Here is a 16,945-nt window from a genome sequence, read left to right on the forward strand (position 1 = left end):
TATCCTCGTATTTGCGAGCCGAACGAGTGCATCTGTTCCTCTGCCTACCTACTTACGCCGAATTCAATAATTCTCAATCATATGGCTTTAACAAATCATCATTTGGAGAAATGTGTGTAACAAAATGTGAAGCGGAAAATGGATAAATAATCATAATCATCATCCATGAAAATTGGCACATTTTTATAAACAACACTAAGGTCGACGCTGCTCAGTCGGGACTTACATAAATTAGCCATGGCTTTGAGTGGGAATTTCAATGTAGATTTCGCAAAACAAGAATCAAAGCCTATAATTGATTTTTTAACAACCACATTGAATTTAAAGATGTCCTATTGTTTCGTTATTAGATTTTTAATAATGGTTATGAAAATAATACGAAATAAAATAAACAATTTTGTTTTATAATTTATGTCTTGATCGAACTAATATCATCCGTAAAAATATATGTAACATATTCGAATTGATTACGATCGCCATACAAGTTTTTACTTCAACCGTGCGGTCTTAAGTACACTCGTTTTTTTTTCTTATTGATATTCCATTGGGTATAATAAAAAAACTTTCATTAATTTAAAATAACGTAAGTTTAAAAAACTTCAAAAGGTAAAAATGTTTTGAAAACGCCATATCAAAAGTTTGCATTCTACTATTTATAGCTTGAATAAGTTAAAATAAATAACGCTAACAGGATAGCAAACTCTTGAAAGTTTGTTTAAATAACTTCATTATATCGCACCCGAAAAATGTGTTTTTCTTTTTTTGATCAAAGAAATAGGACGGTTTAATTTCCCCAATAATGTGAAAGTTGTGTTTACGTTAGCATTATTTATGTGAAAAGGACAATGTTCTCATCAAAAATATAGATTATCGATAAAATTGTTTACTTTATGAGTCTCGACAACCTCATTAAGTTGCAGTTAAGTGGTTATGTTCATGAATAAATACTCCCATTTTATTTGTGTATACTTTCACTCTTTAAAACTTTAACTCGTATAATTAAAAGGTATCGAGAAATGATTTAATTTAAATTGATCTTATTTGATTTATTAGAATTCTTTTAACAAAATGTTGGACAAGAAATTACATAATTACTATATTACTCCATTTTGAATAAGTGTGCCGATTTCGTCTTCAAACAGATTCATGGGTAGACTAATGGTGTTTTACCACACTATCACTTTTTATGCACTACCTTTGTTAGCATTTATTTCAACTTATTATTTATCTCCACATAACTCTAAAATAAAGAAAACAATCACTAGGGACCAAAAACTCTGTGAATATTTTTGTCTAATGATAGGTAGGCTATTTTGATCCCCGTAGGTTGTCGTGTGTAGTCAGTCAGGTCAGGTCAGCGTGTAAATCAACGTGACACGTGTTAGTGAGCTATTCTATTAAACACTCAGTATGCCGATAATGTAATGAAAGTCACATATACCTAAATATATGTAATCTTACCTGAAAGATCAGAATAGCTAAGAATTGGCACCTGCATAAAAATAATTACTCAAGAAAATGGACATACGAAAATTTGTAGTAAGAAAATACATGACCAAATTTTCAAGAAAATATTAGTTATTAGTTAAATATTTTTTCTTAACACTAGTGACATTTATCGTCGCTGGAATGTAACACTAAACTTTGCGTTCAATAATAATTATGTTTTGAAAAGTTTTTCCCATCTGGGTCTAGTCGACGATCCGACATAAATTTTACGTTGTATTCTTTTCAAAAACCGCAATATTTCTTTCCTATAAAGGTGCGGTTACACGGGTTATTATTTATGTTTTTTCCGGAAAATAATAAATCTTGTAGGCACCTTCTTCAACACTGGTAATTTCGTTAAGTCGTTTCTTGTCGATTCTGTTTGCCTAAATTATTTTCGTAGTTCGATCGTTCCGAAAAAATAAATTTATATCAATTTGGATATACTCAGTTATTCTGTTGAGTGTGTATTTACTGGTGTTTGTTTTTACTACTAGTTTGGCAAGCGCAACAAATTTGTTAAAGCTAGATTTTAACAGCAAAAATAAACATTATTAACAGCAATGTCAAACACAAATTAGTTGTTGAAAATATTTGTGAAACTATAAATTAAATTATACTTTTACATTAACATTTACTTCCTTAAAATGAATATATTTTATTTTATATAGATTGTTTATTGCTGACTTCAACTATTTACTATTTACCTATTATTCTAAGCACTATCTAAACAATATACACTAGATGCTAGTACTCAGATATAACGGTGAAGTATGTGTAAATACAATTAGTTATTAAATAAATAGAAAATATAATATTTACTAACAAAATAACATTTGTTTAAATATGAATAAAAAAAGTTGTTTACCTGGTTTTGTGTTTACAACGTGTTTTGGTTGTCTGGTAAGCAATTGATTGTAAATTAAGTTTATTTAAGGACATTTTTCAGTGTTTCCTAAATAATAAAATGGAAGTGATTTTTAAATTGATTTTAAATTGACACTGGTTTTGACTTGGTTTCATAATCAACCTTACTACTGGAAACGTAAATTTTCGAACAAAACCACCGAACACCACAAAACAAAAAGGTCAAATATCCAATTTAAGTTTTCCGTTTTTATCATTAGATAAATATTTATATATAAATCGAAAAACAGCTGTTCAATTCGATTTATTTTCCTTTTCCTCATATCATATTTATTTTTGGGGTTATTTTGCGTAAACAGATTGTCTTGCCTATAGATAGATACACGATTACAGGATATTCCGGCTTCGTACTATTTTATAGCGAAGGTGATAGCAACTAAGAGGAAGTGACGTAAATGTTAATCACACGTTGATTTTTCAATGAGAATTATAATTTTATGTTCATGTAACATACAACTTTTGATGTTATCACTTTTTTATTACAAAACCAGCACCCGAACATAATGATATTAACTCAGTTTCCAGATGAGGGTCATTATTGTTTTGTCGCTGTGATGGAAAATATTTATTTTCAAAGACACATCGCACGATTAGGTGAAAAGACGTTTTAAAAATTACGTATTTCTCTATTGTGTTTGAACGAGGTGAGTCAAGTGCTAAATTTTTAATGTTTCCTTAACTACACAATCGTTTATGCCACCTTAATTGTACAGGCTTAATAATGGATTTTTAATTTAAAAAATAAAAAATTTAATTCCGTTAGAAGGTTCTCTCGTTTGTTTTCTTCTGAGCAGAAAATTATATTAATGTATAGAACAGGCAGGAAACTTAAAAATTGTGTACTTTAACCACCTGCGTATACAGGGTATGGAATAAATTAGACACTAATAACGACTTAGGAAATCATAACAGTAACTCGTGGAAAATTTATTTTATGGAAAAAAAGTAAGTAAAAAGAAACCCTAAATTCTCAAATTGTCTCTGTCGTATTTAAGAATTTTTGTTTTTGCACGCTTTTTCGAATTACTTTACAAACGAGTTAACAGGAATATTTTTGAACTTAATAAAAAGAACAAGGAAAAAAAAATTACAAAGCGTTTGAAAGAAAAGTAATACACCTCTGACATGCTGTTTGAAAGAATGGAATTTGGGTGTACGAGCGTGGAGATTTGTTTGAATACAGCTTACACCTACATACGATTATTTAAAACTTTAGTATCAATCTGGTGGTGTTAAACCTGAGATAATAAATAGATCGGGCCAGGTTCAAGTCAGTGCCAGTTTTGTCAATTTATTTTATGCAATTTAAGATATCGTGTAGATGGTAAAACGCTAATCAAAATGTATTTAATCGTCCCCATCAACAATTTGATGACGTTTTCTCATCCATTTGCGCACTAAAGTTGTCTAAATTTTGTATATGCTCCTGTAGTCGTGGTTTATGAATCCGCTCGTATAAAAACTTTCTAAAACATCACTGATGCATCAGTACGTGTACTAACATCCCATAAAATTTAAATTGCAGAACCATTTACATAATAAATCTGTTCGATGCTTTTCTAAGTTCTTGTAGATTATTTTATGTTTGAATTTATTCTGTACCTGTTTTTGTCTTTGAATAGAAAAAAGTTACATAGGTTTTAAAATCAACACCTAGAAAATACGGCTTACAATAATTATTATTACACCCACATTGCAATTCAAATTTCGCTTCTTTAGATACAAAAGTCAGAAACGGAATTCAACGGACATTTGTAATTTATTGTATAACCTGAACTTAATTGTTAATTGTAGTGCGAACAATAGCCACTTAACGAGATTTCTAGTTTAATTTTAATGTAAAAGTCTAAATAATAAATTCTAGGCAGTGTTTTAAGACGGCGCAAAATTCACACAAATGGTATTTCGTCTACCAACCCAACGTCTATTTTTAGGTAAACAAAATAATAGAAGTTTTATTCTTTCTGAAAAGTATCGATTTAGATTACATTTAGATATTGTGCAGCTGTCATTCTAGTGCACAGTGTGGGGTTTTGCAACTTCTATATTACCTCCTATTTTAAAATTCAGGTACACAAACAAACGTTATCGCGTTCGCAAAAATCAACATTATTTAAGTTAGTCACCTTTCCATTACGACTGCTACCGTTAATTTTGCAATTAAGCTGATATTTGTGCGCAGACGATAATGAGAGTTAATTAAATCCTTCATTACGGGAACTACACTTCAACTAAGTGGTAATAACGAGGCCAGACGGCAGTAAAAAATAAGATGATTCGATGTTCCGAATCGTAGTGACGTTAATAAGTTGATGTTCGAATGAAAAAGGTAATGTTGGAGAACCGACACAACCCCACATCCTGAACTGAAACGAAACAGGAACTGCACACTCTCGCGTTTTGCCAGACTAATTCAGCATCGCTCTGTGTTGCGGATTCCATTATGTTTTGTTTTAATGCGCGAGGTTAGTTCTGTTTTTAAACAGCAAGAAGGCGGAAATACACGTTGATCTAATTAGTCGCTTTTCTTGTTACAGAATGGTATTAGAGCCCAAGTTCGTTGACTATGGAAGTATCCATCCAACAGCAGATGTGCCTCAGCTTCAACAGCATAACTCTTCACATGCCTTATTGAGCCCACGCTCGGTCCTATCTCTACCTCCTCTTGACGACGAGGAACTGCCAAATACCTCCAAAGGAACGAATATGACGCAAGGTATTGTACCCACATGAACGTTTATTTTATGTTCGACATGAAACGGTCCTGGCAACAATAACATTGTGTATATTTGAGGGTTATTCTTAGATTTTGTTTATGGCTTTGTTGTAAGTTCACGTTTGACTTCTGGTCCTAACAAAAATACATTTTCGAATAGTTCACATTTGTAGCTAGTTTTCATAAAATTGCTCGAACATGATGTTGTTGGATGCCAACAATTCGACGAACTCAGATAACTGATTTTATTTTCCTGTAAGATGACAAATAGTTAGCTTCAGAAAAGAATATCGATTGAAAACCGATTAGTCATATGTTTATTTTATCACAGCTACATATACATACATACAAGTCAACTCCATATAAAATATTGTAAACAAGCAATTCTTTGTTGTAGTTATTGAGCAGATGTTCTTGTCTGTTCTAAAAACATGATTTTTTTTTTATTTTGGGTCTTATAATTAATTTACGATTCTGATAAATTGACAGCTACGTTTTATAATCACTATCGGAACACAAAGCTTCTATATATGATTATGATATCGCTTTTTGTCTGCCACCTTGTTGCAGTAAAAATCAGTTGTCCGAAAAAAGCTAAATTGTACGGATAAAACACAATAACTGTTGTGCAAATGTAGTGAAAATTTTATACTGGTATTAGAGCGTGGCTTAATCGCAAAGTCGCAATATAGTTCGTGATCCTTCCCTCACTGTTTTTATTGGCTTCGAATTTTATTTTGGCAGAATAATATTAATATATTTTTGACAAAAACAGTCAAACAGACTTTCAATTCTCCGTTTACCTTCCACTGTTTTGAAGAATTTGTTGAACTGTAAAATGCAGTTCTTAATTCATCTGATAGCGTAAGACTGAAAAATCAAATCGTGTCAATTTAGAGGACGATCGTAAAAAGTTGACGGAAATTTCGTATTGTCACAAATCCTATTCGTGCTGTTGCATCATGTTGTTGGAAATGACCTAGCCAAAGTTCGTTGTGTTGTGGTTAATTAACAAATAATTCCAGAAGTGCTTGTAGTTATTATTATCGTGGAAAAATATTGATACACTTATTCTTTTTGGTGCTTCGACCGCTCTAATTGGATACAATTTTGACAAAAATAGTATATTAAAGAACGAGTTTCATAAGGCAAATATTGAGGCACGAATCCAAGTTTATAGAACGAGCGGCGAAGCCGCGAGTTATATAAAGGATGAGTGCCTCAATGGCCTTATGAACGAGTTATTTATACTATTTTTTCTACCGCACACGTTTTTTCCCAAAATTTAATTGAAATTTGCATTTTTTTTAATCTGGGGACTTTTGTCGTGGTTGGTGATGGGTCGGTCTGACACTAACCACGAAATATTTGAGGTTCGAATTTTCACAACAACAATTGTAATTCGAATCAATTCGAGTTTTTGTAATTTAAAATTGGTTCAAATGTCTTGCGAAGAAGTTACGCGTCCGGAAACGTGGGAAATTGTAAGTTTAGATTTGCCACTGACATTCACCTGACATTTCTCGTCATTGCTACCAATCTTACCGATCTAAATTACACCAGATCTATTAAAGAACGCCTTTCCGCTATTAACGAACTGCTGTGACGTCATTTGCGTGCGTTAATAGCTCTATTAGAAAACCAAAAAACGTGGGCGGTAGAAAAAATACGATTATGTCACTCCAAAATCAAAAATTCTAGGAATTCATTCAGTCGAATAACTGAAGCCAGGTTTCACCAGAAAACAACGTTAAATATAATAATCTGTCTTTTCGTAATCTTTGATAATAGTTATTTCGTTTTCGTCAAAATCTGCAAGGAAAATTATAAATTGTGAAGGTGATTTCCAGGAATTATTTGTTAATAACATGAATCAAAGTATTATTCACCACTGACGGTTTTGTTTCGAATTTGTGCAGGTTTTCTCAATCTTCATGAAACAACTGGACTCAGTGGCACTTACTACTGTTCGTGTAAACACTTTTATGATTCTAATCGCTCAAGCTAATATTTCTATCACTCGAAAACAGAAATAAGCGTAATTTCGCAATTGGTGGTCCATCTGACGAACTTAATTCTATTTAACGCCAAGTATAAAACCAAACAGTTTTATCGTAATCATGTGCGTGGTTTAACGTCCACTAGAAAATATGATATGGTTCCATTAAAGTGCCTTTACACTGCATGATTTGTCATATGACTTTTGCTAATACAAATCGTATGATAAGTTGTATGATTTCAAGGAATCATACCATTTGCAGATTTTGAGTTTAGACTGCTGTGCTTTCTCATATGATTTTTTCGTTCGACTTGAAGCGTGGTGGGGTGAGAGCAAAGTGTCACTGTCAAACGACTATAACCTAACCTAACATTTGGGGGAAGCGAAACACGTTTGCTTGACTTTGGATATTTTTTGTATTAGCCTCACATTAAATTTAAGAATTGTGTGTAGTAGTGAAAATTTTATACAATGAATAGTGAACAAGTGGCAAAATATCAAAGTGGTTTACTGTGCTTGATTGTGGGGTTATTAAAAAGAAAGCAATCGAGACGTAATAAAGATCTCGAGTAAAATAAACAGTTTCACGGGCTAGGATCAGAGGCTCGGTCGATCTATAATAACCTCACTTTCAACACCAATTTATTTTAATTTCTTGAAAAACGCGCGAAATTTAAAATTATCGTACGAGAACTCTCTTCAAAATAGACCCCGTCCTATTCTGGAAATCTGCTATGATTTGCTTATGACCGCTCTTATGATTTGTGTTATGGGTCAAGTAATATGAGAAATCATACAGTGTAAACACGAAAAAAGCTGCACTAGGAGAAGTCATATGAGAAGTCATATGACAAATCATGCAGTGTAAAGGCACTTTTAAAGTCTTTGATTACGTCATGTGGCTTCTACAATAACGTAGGTATAGAGTAAAGGAAAACTAAACTTATAATTTGTTGTATAAGATTTTATTCCATCTGGTATTCTATATCATTATGATGTACAATATTTAAAAATATAAAAGTATGAATTAATTTAGAGACAAATTAGTTAAGAGTCGATGAAAGTATCCACACATATCCCCATAAAAAATAACTTATGCATTCGATACGTACAAAGAGTACAATAATTCTGGGATAAACGGAAACTACTTTTGTGAGCAAACAGAGCGGAGCAAACCAATAATGAGGGTGGTTTGGAAGTTTTCGATTATCTCAGATCATGTTTCTTACAGTCAGACCCCCGACAAACAGACCAAATTTAAAAACACATGTTTTTGGTAAGCGATTCATACGTATCTACTAACTGATTATATAGTGGTTCTTGTTTATTTTTACTTAGTGTATGCCAATAACAAATCTAACTACGTCACCAGTGGTGTGATGTTTTTTAAACACAGTTGTCAATATTTGTTCCCGTTTTATTCTTCTCTCTATGCCAAAAGTAATTATGACCGGTTGCCCACCTATCCGCAATTTTTATTATTAAAATACTTTGATTCGTTTCAAAGCTGCAAGTTATATTTCTTTAAAAAAGTTTTGGCAGTGTTTCTATTTATTATTGGGTCAATAACTTCGTGTGTACACGTAATTAAGTATTGTCAAAAAAGTTCTTTTAATGTATTGAACCTTGTAATAAATTGACTTTTGAAAGTAGTAGGAAGTTTAATTAAAAACCCACTTAAGTGATTGGGGCAATATTCAATTTTTATGTTATTACTTGGAAGTTCTTTTTTTAATTAAGCGTCGTTACAGAAATATTGTTATAAACTAACTGAACTCAAGATATGATGTGAACGAACCCAAAAATTTCCTCTTTTTAATCCAACTGTCTAGACTCTAGACAATGTAGTTTCATTGGCTGAGTTCCTTGCCCACGGCATATATGCTCCAAATTTGAAGTGACATCATAATATGGAACTCACTTAGTAAAACATACCCTTACTGAAAGTGAGCGTGGGTCCAAATGACGTCACACTGATATCACTTATAATACATATTTATTAATTACATTTTTACATTTTCACCAAAGTACAAATCTCAGGTACCGCTGGATATTTTTGAATCAGACAGATTTTCTACACATTTATACTTCAAATGTGACAACAATGAAGTTAAAGACAAAGCAAATAGTTTGACAAGAGCTTCCGCTGTGACTCACTTGGGTATTGCTTCTGCTACTTATCATTTCATATGAGCAGTAAGCTGTCTAACCTGTGCACAATAAATGCTTCGCTCAGAAAGTTTATAATTTGTTGATAACAGTAAATTTTGTTTACTTTAAATTCCTGGATAACTAACTTAGTAAAGTCACTTTTTTCGCAAATCTTCAAAGATAAGTATAAACCTTATCAACTGCCACCACACTTGTAATCAATTTACCAACAATTTTACGGAAAACGAGGAAACTGACTTGAACGAAAATTTTTATTTTTAATTTTAATGAATTACACAATATTGTACGCTGGAACTTTGAAATATTATGTATTATGCGCTACTGGCAAATTTTAAAAATTTTTACTTCTGCTGGTTGATTGCGACACAATAAAGTCAGGCTTACAAAGGACGGTCAGCGGAAATTATTCAAATTTCTTGATATCCGGCTGTCTGTAGAGTACTAAAACAGAATACTGAATCTAGTGTGTCCGACCTAAATAATTTGAAAAACTCGGAAAAAAAATGCTAATTGTTCATTAAGCTTATTTCGAAAAAATAGGCCTAAAAACACGTTTATAGTTAACACAAAATATAATACGTACATAGTTTTTCATTTTAAAAGTTTGTTATGTTATTTATTTCTTCCTGATCGTAGGAAAAAGTAGGGCTTCCGTTTCAGTATGCTTTGTCAATTTTATTAGACAAGTACTCTCCGAAACTACAGGACGAATTTTTGTGAAATTTTACGTTTCTTTTAAGAATATCGTGTAGGTGATAAAACTCTCACAACCACCAAAAATGCAGTGACATCATCTCAAAATTTTGCAAAATAAACACTATTTAAAATGTGCGAAATAACACCTGTGATTTATTAATCCAGCCTTATTATTAATCTTGCATGTAGGTTTTTAGAAAAAATTAAAATAGAGCAAGAAACTTAAGTTAATTTCATTTAAAATAAGGAGAATAACGCGTGTTTTTGTACACTTCCATTTATAGAATTATGTACTTATACAAGGTGATAAAACAAACTGTGCACTAACCCAGCGGTACATTTTTAATTTCACAAATCTAAGTCAGAGAAAAAATATTAAAACAATTTATTTTTGTTATACGTCAATTTGACGTTCACTTACACGAACAAAATATTGATTTAGATACATATGTAGGTTTTAAAAAAGATTTTGTCAGATTTATGAACTAGATTATGAAATAGATTTTTGAACTTATTTCTTTGCTCAATAAACAGTCCGACAACATGTCATAGAGTTAGTTAGTGCGCCATTTTTTGATCACCCTGTGTTTAGCCAAATTAATATATTCGTCCCTTAGACGTGATTTGGTGACGTTATCACAAAATTTTATGAAGAAGATATTACTTGAAACAAAGCAAGCTTGTTTATCTACTTCAACATCCTACATTTTTTTTAAAACAATCCTTGAATGAATGAAAAAAATATGAAAAGTGGAATACACTGTACATACAGGCTGTCACTGGGCGCGCGGGCCTCGATATCTTATTAATTATTAGAGATAGAAAAAAGAGTCAAAAACCAAAATTGTACGGTTCTCTCAGAATTATACTCTAAAATTATTTGTAACTATAAAGCGTGCTCTATTTTAAAGGCGTAACACACCACTTAGTTTTTTTTACTGAAACAATCTACATATTTTGATTGAGCTTTTCTTAGCCTTTAAAACCACAGTTTACTTTTGAAATTCCAATGCGACGCTGCCACGTTATTCCAATTTTCTTGAAATTTTTTGGCAATGGCAATTTTAATATACAGAGTGTTTAAAACTAAAACTTTACAATTTTCAAGTATCGATATTACATTATTGTATCTTACTCTATTTTTTGTTCTCATTCTTCTAAAAATCACTGTAAATATAGAAAAATACTCAGCAAAAAAATAAAATGCAGTATATATGAAAATTTAATATCAGTTATGCCACAACAGAGGGCGTACCTTTCTTTATCCCTCTACAAAATATTGTAACAGATTTTAAAAATAACCCTACTATATTTTTTTTGTGGACCTTTCCATTGCCAAAAAAACAAGAAAATTGGAATAACGTCGCAATGTCACATTGGAATTTCAAAAATAAACTGGTTGTAAAATCTAAGAAATCAATCAAAATTTTATAAAGATATATAGGGTGTTTCATTTAAAAAAACTAAGTTGTGTGTTACACTTATAATCAAAACACTCTGTATAGTTAAAAATAATTTTAGAGTATATTCCTCGAAGAACCATACAACTTTGGTCTTTGACTTTTTTTCTATTTCTAATAACTAATAAGATATCGAGGAAATCGCGCTTAGTAACTCACCCTGTATATCAAGTTTAATAGTGGTAAATTATTGTAATACTATATTTGATATTTTTAATAACAATGAACTTTATTAAGTCTTATTGCCACTTATTTTTATAAAAAAAAAGAAAAAACTCATCGATGAGAACGGAATTTTCGAATTTTCACAAGGACTCTGTAACATTCGTTTCTTTAATTCTAAAATTTGAACAGTTCTTGTCGAATGGTTTAACCTTTATACACTAATGATCTGCGGTCTTTTTAAATATAATGTTCATTCAAGCAGTTTGGAACAACTAACAAAAAAATAATTACCTTCATCAGACTGATTTGCATTATTTACCTTTTGTAATTCATTGAACGTGCGTAATTAAGATTAGATAACTTCGCTAAGTCTTATATTTACTTAAGTGAGTTGTTTCATACCTAATGCAGCACATGCTAAGATAATTACGGAATATTTGGATTAACAGTGTCACAGTGTCTTTTTTGAAGTACATGTTTACCTTCCTCTGATTTACTTTTCACAATAAATTACAATGAAGGACTTTCGTAAGTAATCGTCTGAGCTATATTGTATAAAAAATAGAAAACATTTACCATAATGACAAGCTTTATTAGTAGTACTTAATTAAAAATGAAAATCACGGCGATATATCGAACACTTACTATTTTACAATTATTCGGAAAACTACCTAAATCGTTCAGTTTCTAGAGTTAATCTTCGTGTTCGCAGGAGATTTATATCAGAGACAGCCTTTATTGCCTAATCCGGGAAAGTCGGACAAATGGGGCCACAACGCACACAATTCCTCCGGCCAGGAGTACTACGAGGACGAAGACGATATCATACAAAAAGCTAGCGAGAGCAATGGCGTCATCAAAATCAACATGCCACCTCCCATACGGGAGGAACCCAGGTTCCCTCAGGAACGATGGAAAACCCTGTTAGGTATGTAAATTTTGTTGTGTCGTGATGATGCCATCGCTTTTGTTTACTTTGATATGATGTCGTTGACAAAATTTTCTGTTGTCGTTTTCAGCTGCGATAATTCTGGCCTTTAACTTCGTATTGACGCTCACGTCTTTGGCACTCGTACATGAACGATTACCAGATCGTAGCGTATATGGTCCCCTTCCCGATGTGTTCTTCGACAACGTACCTGCTTTCGACTGGGCTTTAAGTGTTTCAGAATACATTATCATAATTTGTGTAAATTCGTGTGTCATAACTATGTTTTTTCACAAACATAGGTAAGAAAAGTCGCAGCGAAAGCTCGCCCAGAATTGAGGTATTACTCAGCGGTTAACCTTTTTGGTGGAAAGATTCGCATTCTAAATATAAAAACAGACTGTAAAGTGGGGTAATGACGGGAAGCAAATAGTCTCTAAGTGACATCCTCTGTCCGAAATCCAAGATATGATTATCATAAAGATGGCGACAAAACTGTTTTATAGATTTGACAGTTCAATTTACGCAATTACAACCAGCAACACTTGGTGCTGCCATTTTTGTCTTGACCTGAAATATAATTTTAGCTAGTTAATATTGTAAATTATAAAATTATACTCAAAATTTGCAAAAATATTAGAGCAACAATTTACTATTTTTATTGTTGCCAAACCTGTTCCCAGTGAATGATAAACATCAACATCATCAATAATGTTATTTTTCGTAGGTTAATGTTTTACTGTGTACACCAGGACGTGATGGACCCAATCTAAATATACCGGGGGTTCTAGTTACCCGTTCCACTTTAATATCTTAGTTATTTAAAAACACAACGCTAAAAAAGAAAAGCAAATCTGCTTAATAACATGTTTTTTTTTTCAATGTTATTACTTTTTCCATAAATTATTTTTTGAAAATATAATTTTCCAGCGAATAAAACCCTTTTGAAGAATGTTTGCAACTATGTAAATTGGAACGAAAAAATGACGGACGAAATTATAATTATATAACAAATCAAATGTTATGACCTTTAATATCATTTACGGCGAGTTTCAAAATCATAATAAAATTATGTAGATTATGTCATAACATTTGTGATAATTCACTCTTCAAAAAACAAAAATGTCTAAAACGAAATAAACCTTTCAAAATCAGGACACAACGTAGGTCTCACTGACAACTAATTTCATTTTATCGTTGTTATAAATTAGTTAATGACTTCTAAGTGGAAGTATTTTATTATTAATTTACAACATTACGCATTGTTAGTTCTTAGACGATAATTAGGAAAATATTTTAATAAGATCATTTTAGCGAATATTTATGAAAGTGTAGATTTGTCTACACTATCTCTCTGTCATAAATGAAACATTCCTGAGATATTTTCTAAAACTACCGTGCTTTAATAAGCACGGTAGTTTTTTGAGTAATCTCAAAAAATTTAAGATTAGGTAATTACAGATTATGAAGATGATAAAATTAAAATATTTAAAATATTAGAAAACATGGGTAACACGAATAAAGTGTACTAAGTATACGAGCTAATTTATTTTATCACTTATCGCAGATGCTGATCTGATTTTCCTGAAAGACACCAGTACCAAAAAATGCGATGATCAATACATCGAAATCAATATGTTTATCTTAACCAAATAAGCAATTTTATCATTTCAGAAAATCATTAAACAAGATTTCACATTAAAGATGCAGTTGAAAATAAAATATTCTGAGATTTCAGATTTTAAGAAGATAAAAACTGATAACTAAAAGATAAATTACCGCAAAAGTAGATAGTAAAATTCTTAGTAATTAATTACATTTTTTTATCATTATTTATTAGTGTGTTCTTTTTAATGAGAAATATTTTACAAAAACTTCAAGATATTCTGAAACTGTTTCCAATATTTCAAAAGAGTAAGTAAGAGACAAAAATGCACAACTCTGGACAATATGCCGTCATCTATAAGTTAGTGTGCAGTCTGTTCTGAGAAAATATCATTTTTTTCTCTAGTCTTTATAGGAAAAAAAACAGGTAATCAAACTTCACATAATGCGAATCTAATCAAATACCAAATAGGATTATTTTCCTATTATCCATATTTTATACATGATGAAAAAATTAACTTTCGAATACCTTAATTCTGGGTAGTTCTTTGCGTTCGTGATTGTTTAAATTCTCTAACGATATATTTTTTTCAGGTTCATAGTCTTTAGAAGGGTATTCTTAATTATGTCACTATTGTACTTGTACCGGTCCATAACCATGTACGTTACCGTGCTACCTGTGGCAAGCACAACGTACTTTTGTTCACCAAAATCAAACGAAACTTCTCCTTTAGTAATAGCCAAAAGAGTCCTTACTCTCATGTCCGGGTTTGGATTATCCGTCAACGGCAAACATGTATACTGCGGAGATTTTATTTATAGCGGACATACAGTCATTTTAGTACTTAGTTACCTCGTCATCGCGGAATGTAAGTGAAACACTCTATATATGGTAACACAGAAGATAATGTAAGAATATTTGCAGACACTCCGAAAAAATTATATCCATTACATTGGGTATATTGGGTTCTGGGCATTGTTGGTGTTGTAATGCTTCAATTGTCACACGGCCACTACACTATAGACGTCATTATAGCTTATTTTATTACAACTAGGATTTTTTGGACGTACCACACACTAGCCAACAACATCAGTCTCAAAGTACGTATTTTTTTAGTGTACCAAGAAATTTTATTTTACGTTTACGTTACATTTTCTGTTTTGAAGAACTAAAGATTAAATCAACTGTTCATGAATTAGAAAAAAAATTGGTGTTGTAGCTATAACTTCACCATGACAGAGCACTTCTTACTTGAAGACGTCATGCCTTAAGCACGCTGTTTTATGTATTTTGTTTTATGTTCATTCATAGGAAAAATAGAGCTAAATTTGAAATTAATATCAGAGTTCAAAAATTAGTAATTTAAAAATATGGTACAACACAACATATGCTTGTACTTATTAAAAAATTAACAAAACGCTGTGTGGAAAATGAACAGATAAATTTGATCTTTAACATTAAAAAAAAAATTCAGTAATCACTCGCTATGTACAAAATTGCTTAAACAACTCATTCATATTCAACTTTGACATTTATGATGCTTTCCAGAAACTGGAATGCGATGAGTGGAATTAATTTTTTTGTAATCGTATGTAATGTTTACGTAACGTTTGCAGCTGCGATCTATGCAGTTGTAAAAGCTGCTTAATAGTGATTTTATATCATTGAAAATCGTGTTTATTTTCAGCAACATTCGCCAAATAACTTGTTGGGACGAGAATGGTGGTTTTGTTTCTTTCTTTATTTTGAAGGGAATGTGGGGGGTCCAATACCAAGACAGTTTGATTGGCCTTTTCCATGGCCAAGAAGATTTCACTCAAAAAGTCGGGATAGTTAGTGCAGTGTGTGTTGTATAAAGTGGCGAAAAACTGTATCAAATTTTATTATATGTGATAAAAATAATGTGTAGCGCCTTAACTGACTTGCTCTTTATACATATTTATCTATATATTGTACATACCGTTAGATTTTTCTGATATTTTTATTATATATCAGTGTATTTCAGTGGTAAAGTACATAAACTTTTTTTACTACGATGGGTAATGTCTTAATGATTTGTATATATTGAAATGGTTTGCACTCTGAGGGTTTTATTTAATGTTTTTATAATTTAGTTTAAACCGCCGCTATTAATGTAAAATTGATTTAGTAAGAAAACTAAATTAAAATTTGATTATCTATATTTAACTGTGCCAAGTAATATAAGAGTTTCATTGGAAGAAAAATTAATTCTTGATTTAGTTTTCTTATAAATCGTCGACTATTATAAAAAAGTTCCAATTTTTAATTTGTGATAGTAATAAGAAAGTTAGAAAGCGCAGGTTTTTAAAACTAAATTGTTAAGTAGATACCTATTTTTGTTACAAGTTTACAAAGAGTAGTAATCATACTTTTTTAACATCTTTTATATAATACAATACTCTTATTTTCGAAATCTCAAAATTTTGTTTTATCGGTAAATAGCATAAACTACAATAGGTACCTATTTATTACTTCGTTGTATAATATTGTTGAATTTATGTTTCCGTTAATCGAATTAAAATAATAATGCATTTGATGACAGGATAAATTTATTAATGGTATTAATATCTATCAAGGAATTGGTGTTTCTTTGTGATAGAAGTTGTAAAACTTCGTCTTACATAAGTAAATATTACAATGTAAGCTTTTTAGATCTGTGAGTGTAATATTTTAGATATAAAAAAATGAAAACTGTCAGTCACTCTTGCCTACAATAATCTCTTAAAAAAAAATATTTAATTGTATATTTTGTATTTATTGTCACTGT

At 31.2% G+C, this 16,945-nt stretch overlaps 1 protein-coding gene across 13 annotated transcripts in view; it reads left to right on the top strand.

The window, feature by feature from the left end:
* LOC135134864 (phosphatidylcholine:ceramide cholinephosphotransferase 2-like) overlaps positions 1–16,014 on the top strand; it is an 82,233-nt gene extending 66,219 nt beyond the window's left edge. For all 13 annotated transcript variants that reach the window (XM_064063725.1, XM_064063724.1, XM_064063723.1 and 10 more), the window contains 6 exons: positions 4,953–5,131; positions 12,336–12,551; positions 12,643–12,853; positions 14,751–15,025; positions 15,082–15,257; positions 15,845–16,014. In XM_064063725.1, the coding sequence (XP_063919795.1) occupies positions 4,953–5,131; positions 12,336–12,551; positions 12,643–12,853; positions 14,751–15,025; positions 15,082–15,257; positions 15,845–15,994 (1,207 nt within the window). In that variant the 3' untranslated portion in view covers positions 15,995–16,014. The remainder of the gene's footprint in view (positions 1–4,952; positions 5,132–12,335; positions 12,552–12,642; positions 12,854–14,750; positions 15,026–15,081; positions 15,258–15,844) is intronic.
* The last annotated feature ends 931 nt before the right edge of the window (positions 16,015–16,945 follow it).

The sequence above is a fragment of the Zophobas morio genome, unplaced genomic scaffold (assembly GCF_036711695.1).
Source record: "Zophobas morio isolate AGI-343-1 ecotype UQ-CSIRO unplaced genomic scaffold, CSIRO_AGI_Zmor_V1 ptg000024l, whole genome shotgun sequence".
Lineage (NCBI taxonomy): Eukaryota > Metazoa > Arthropoda > Insecta > Coleoptera > Tenebrionidae > Zophobas > Zophobas morio.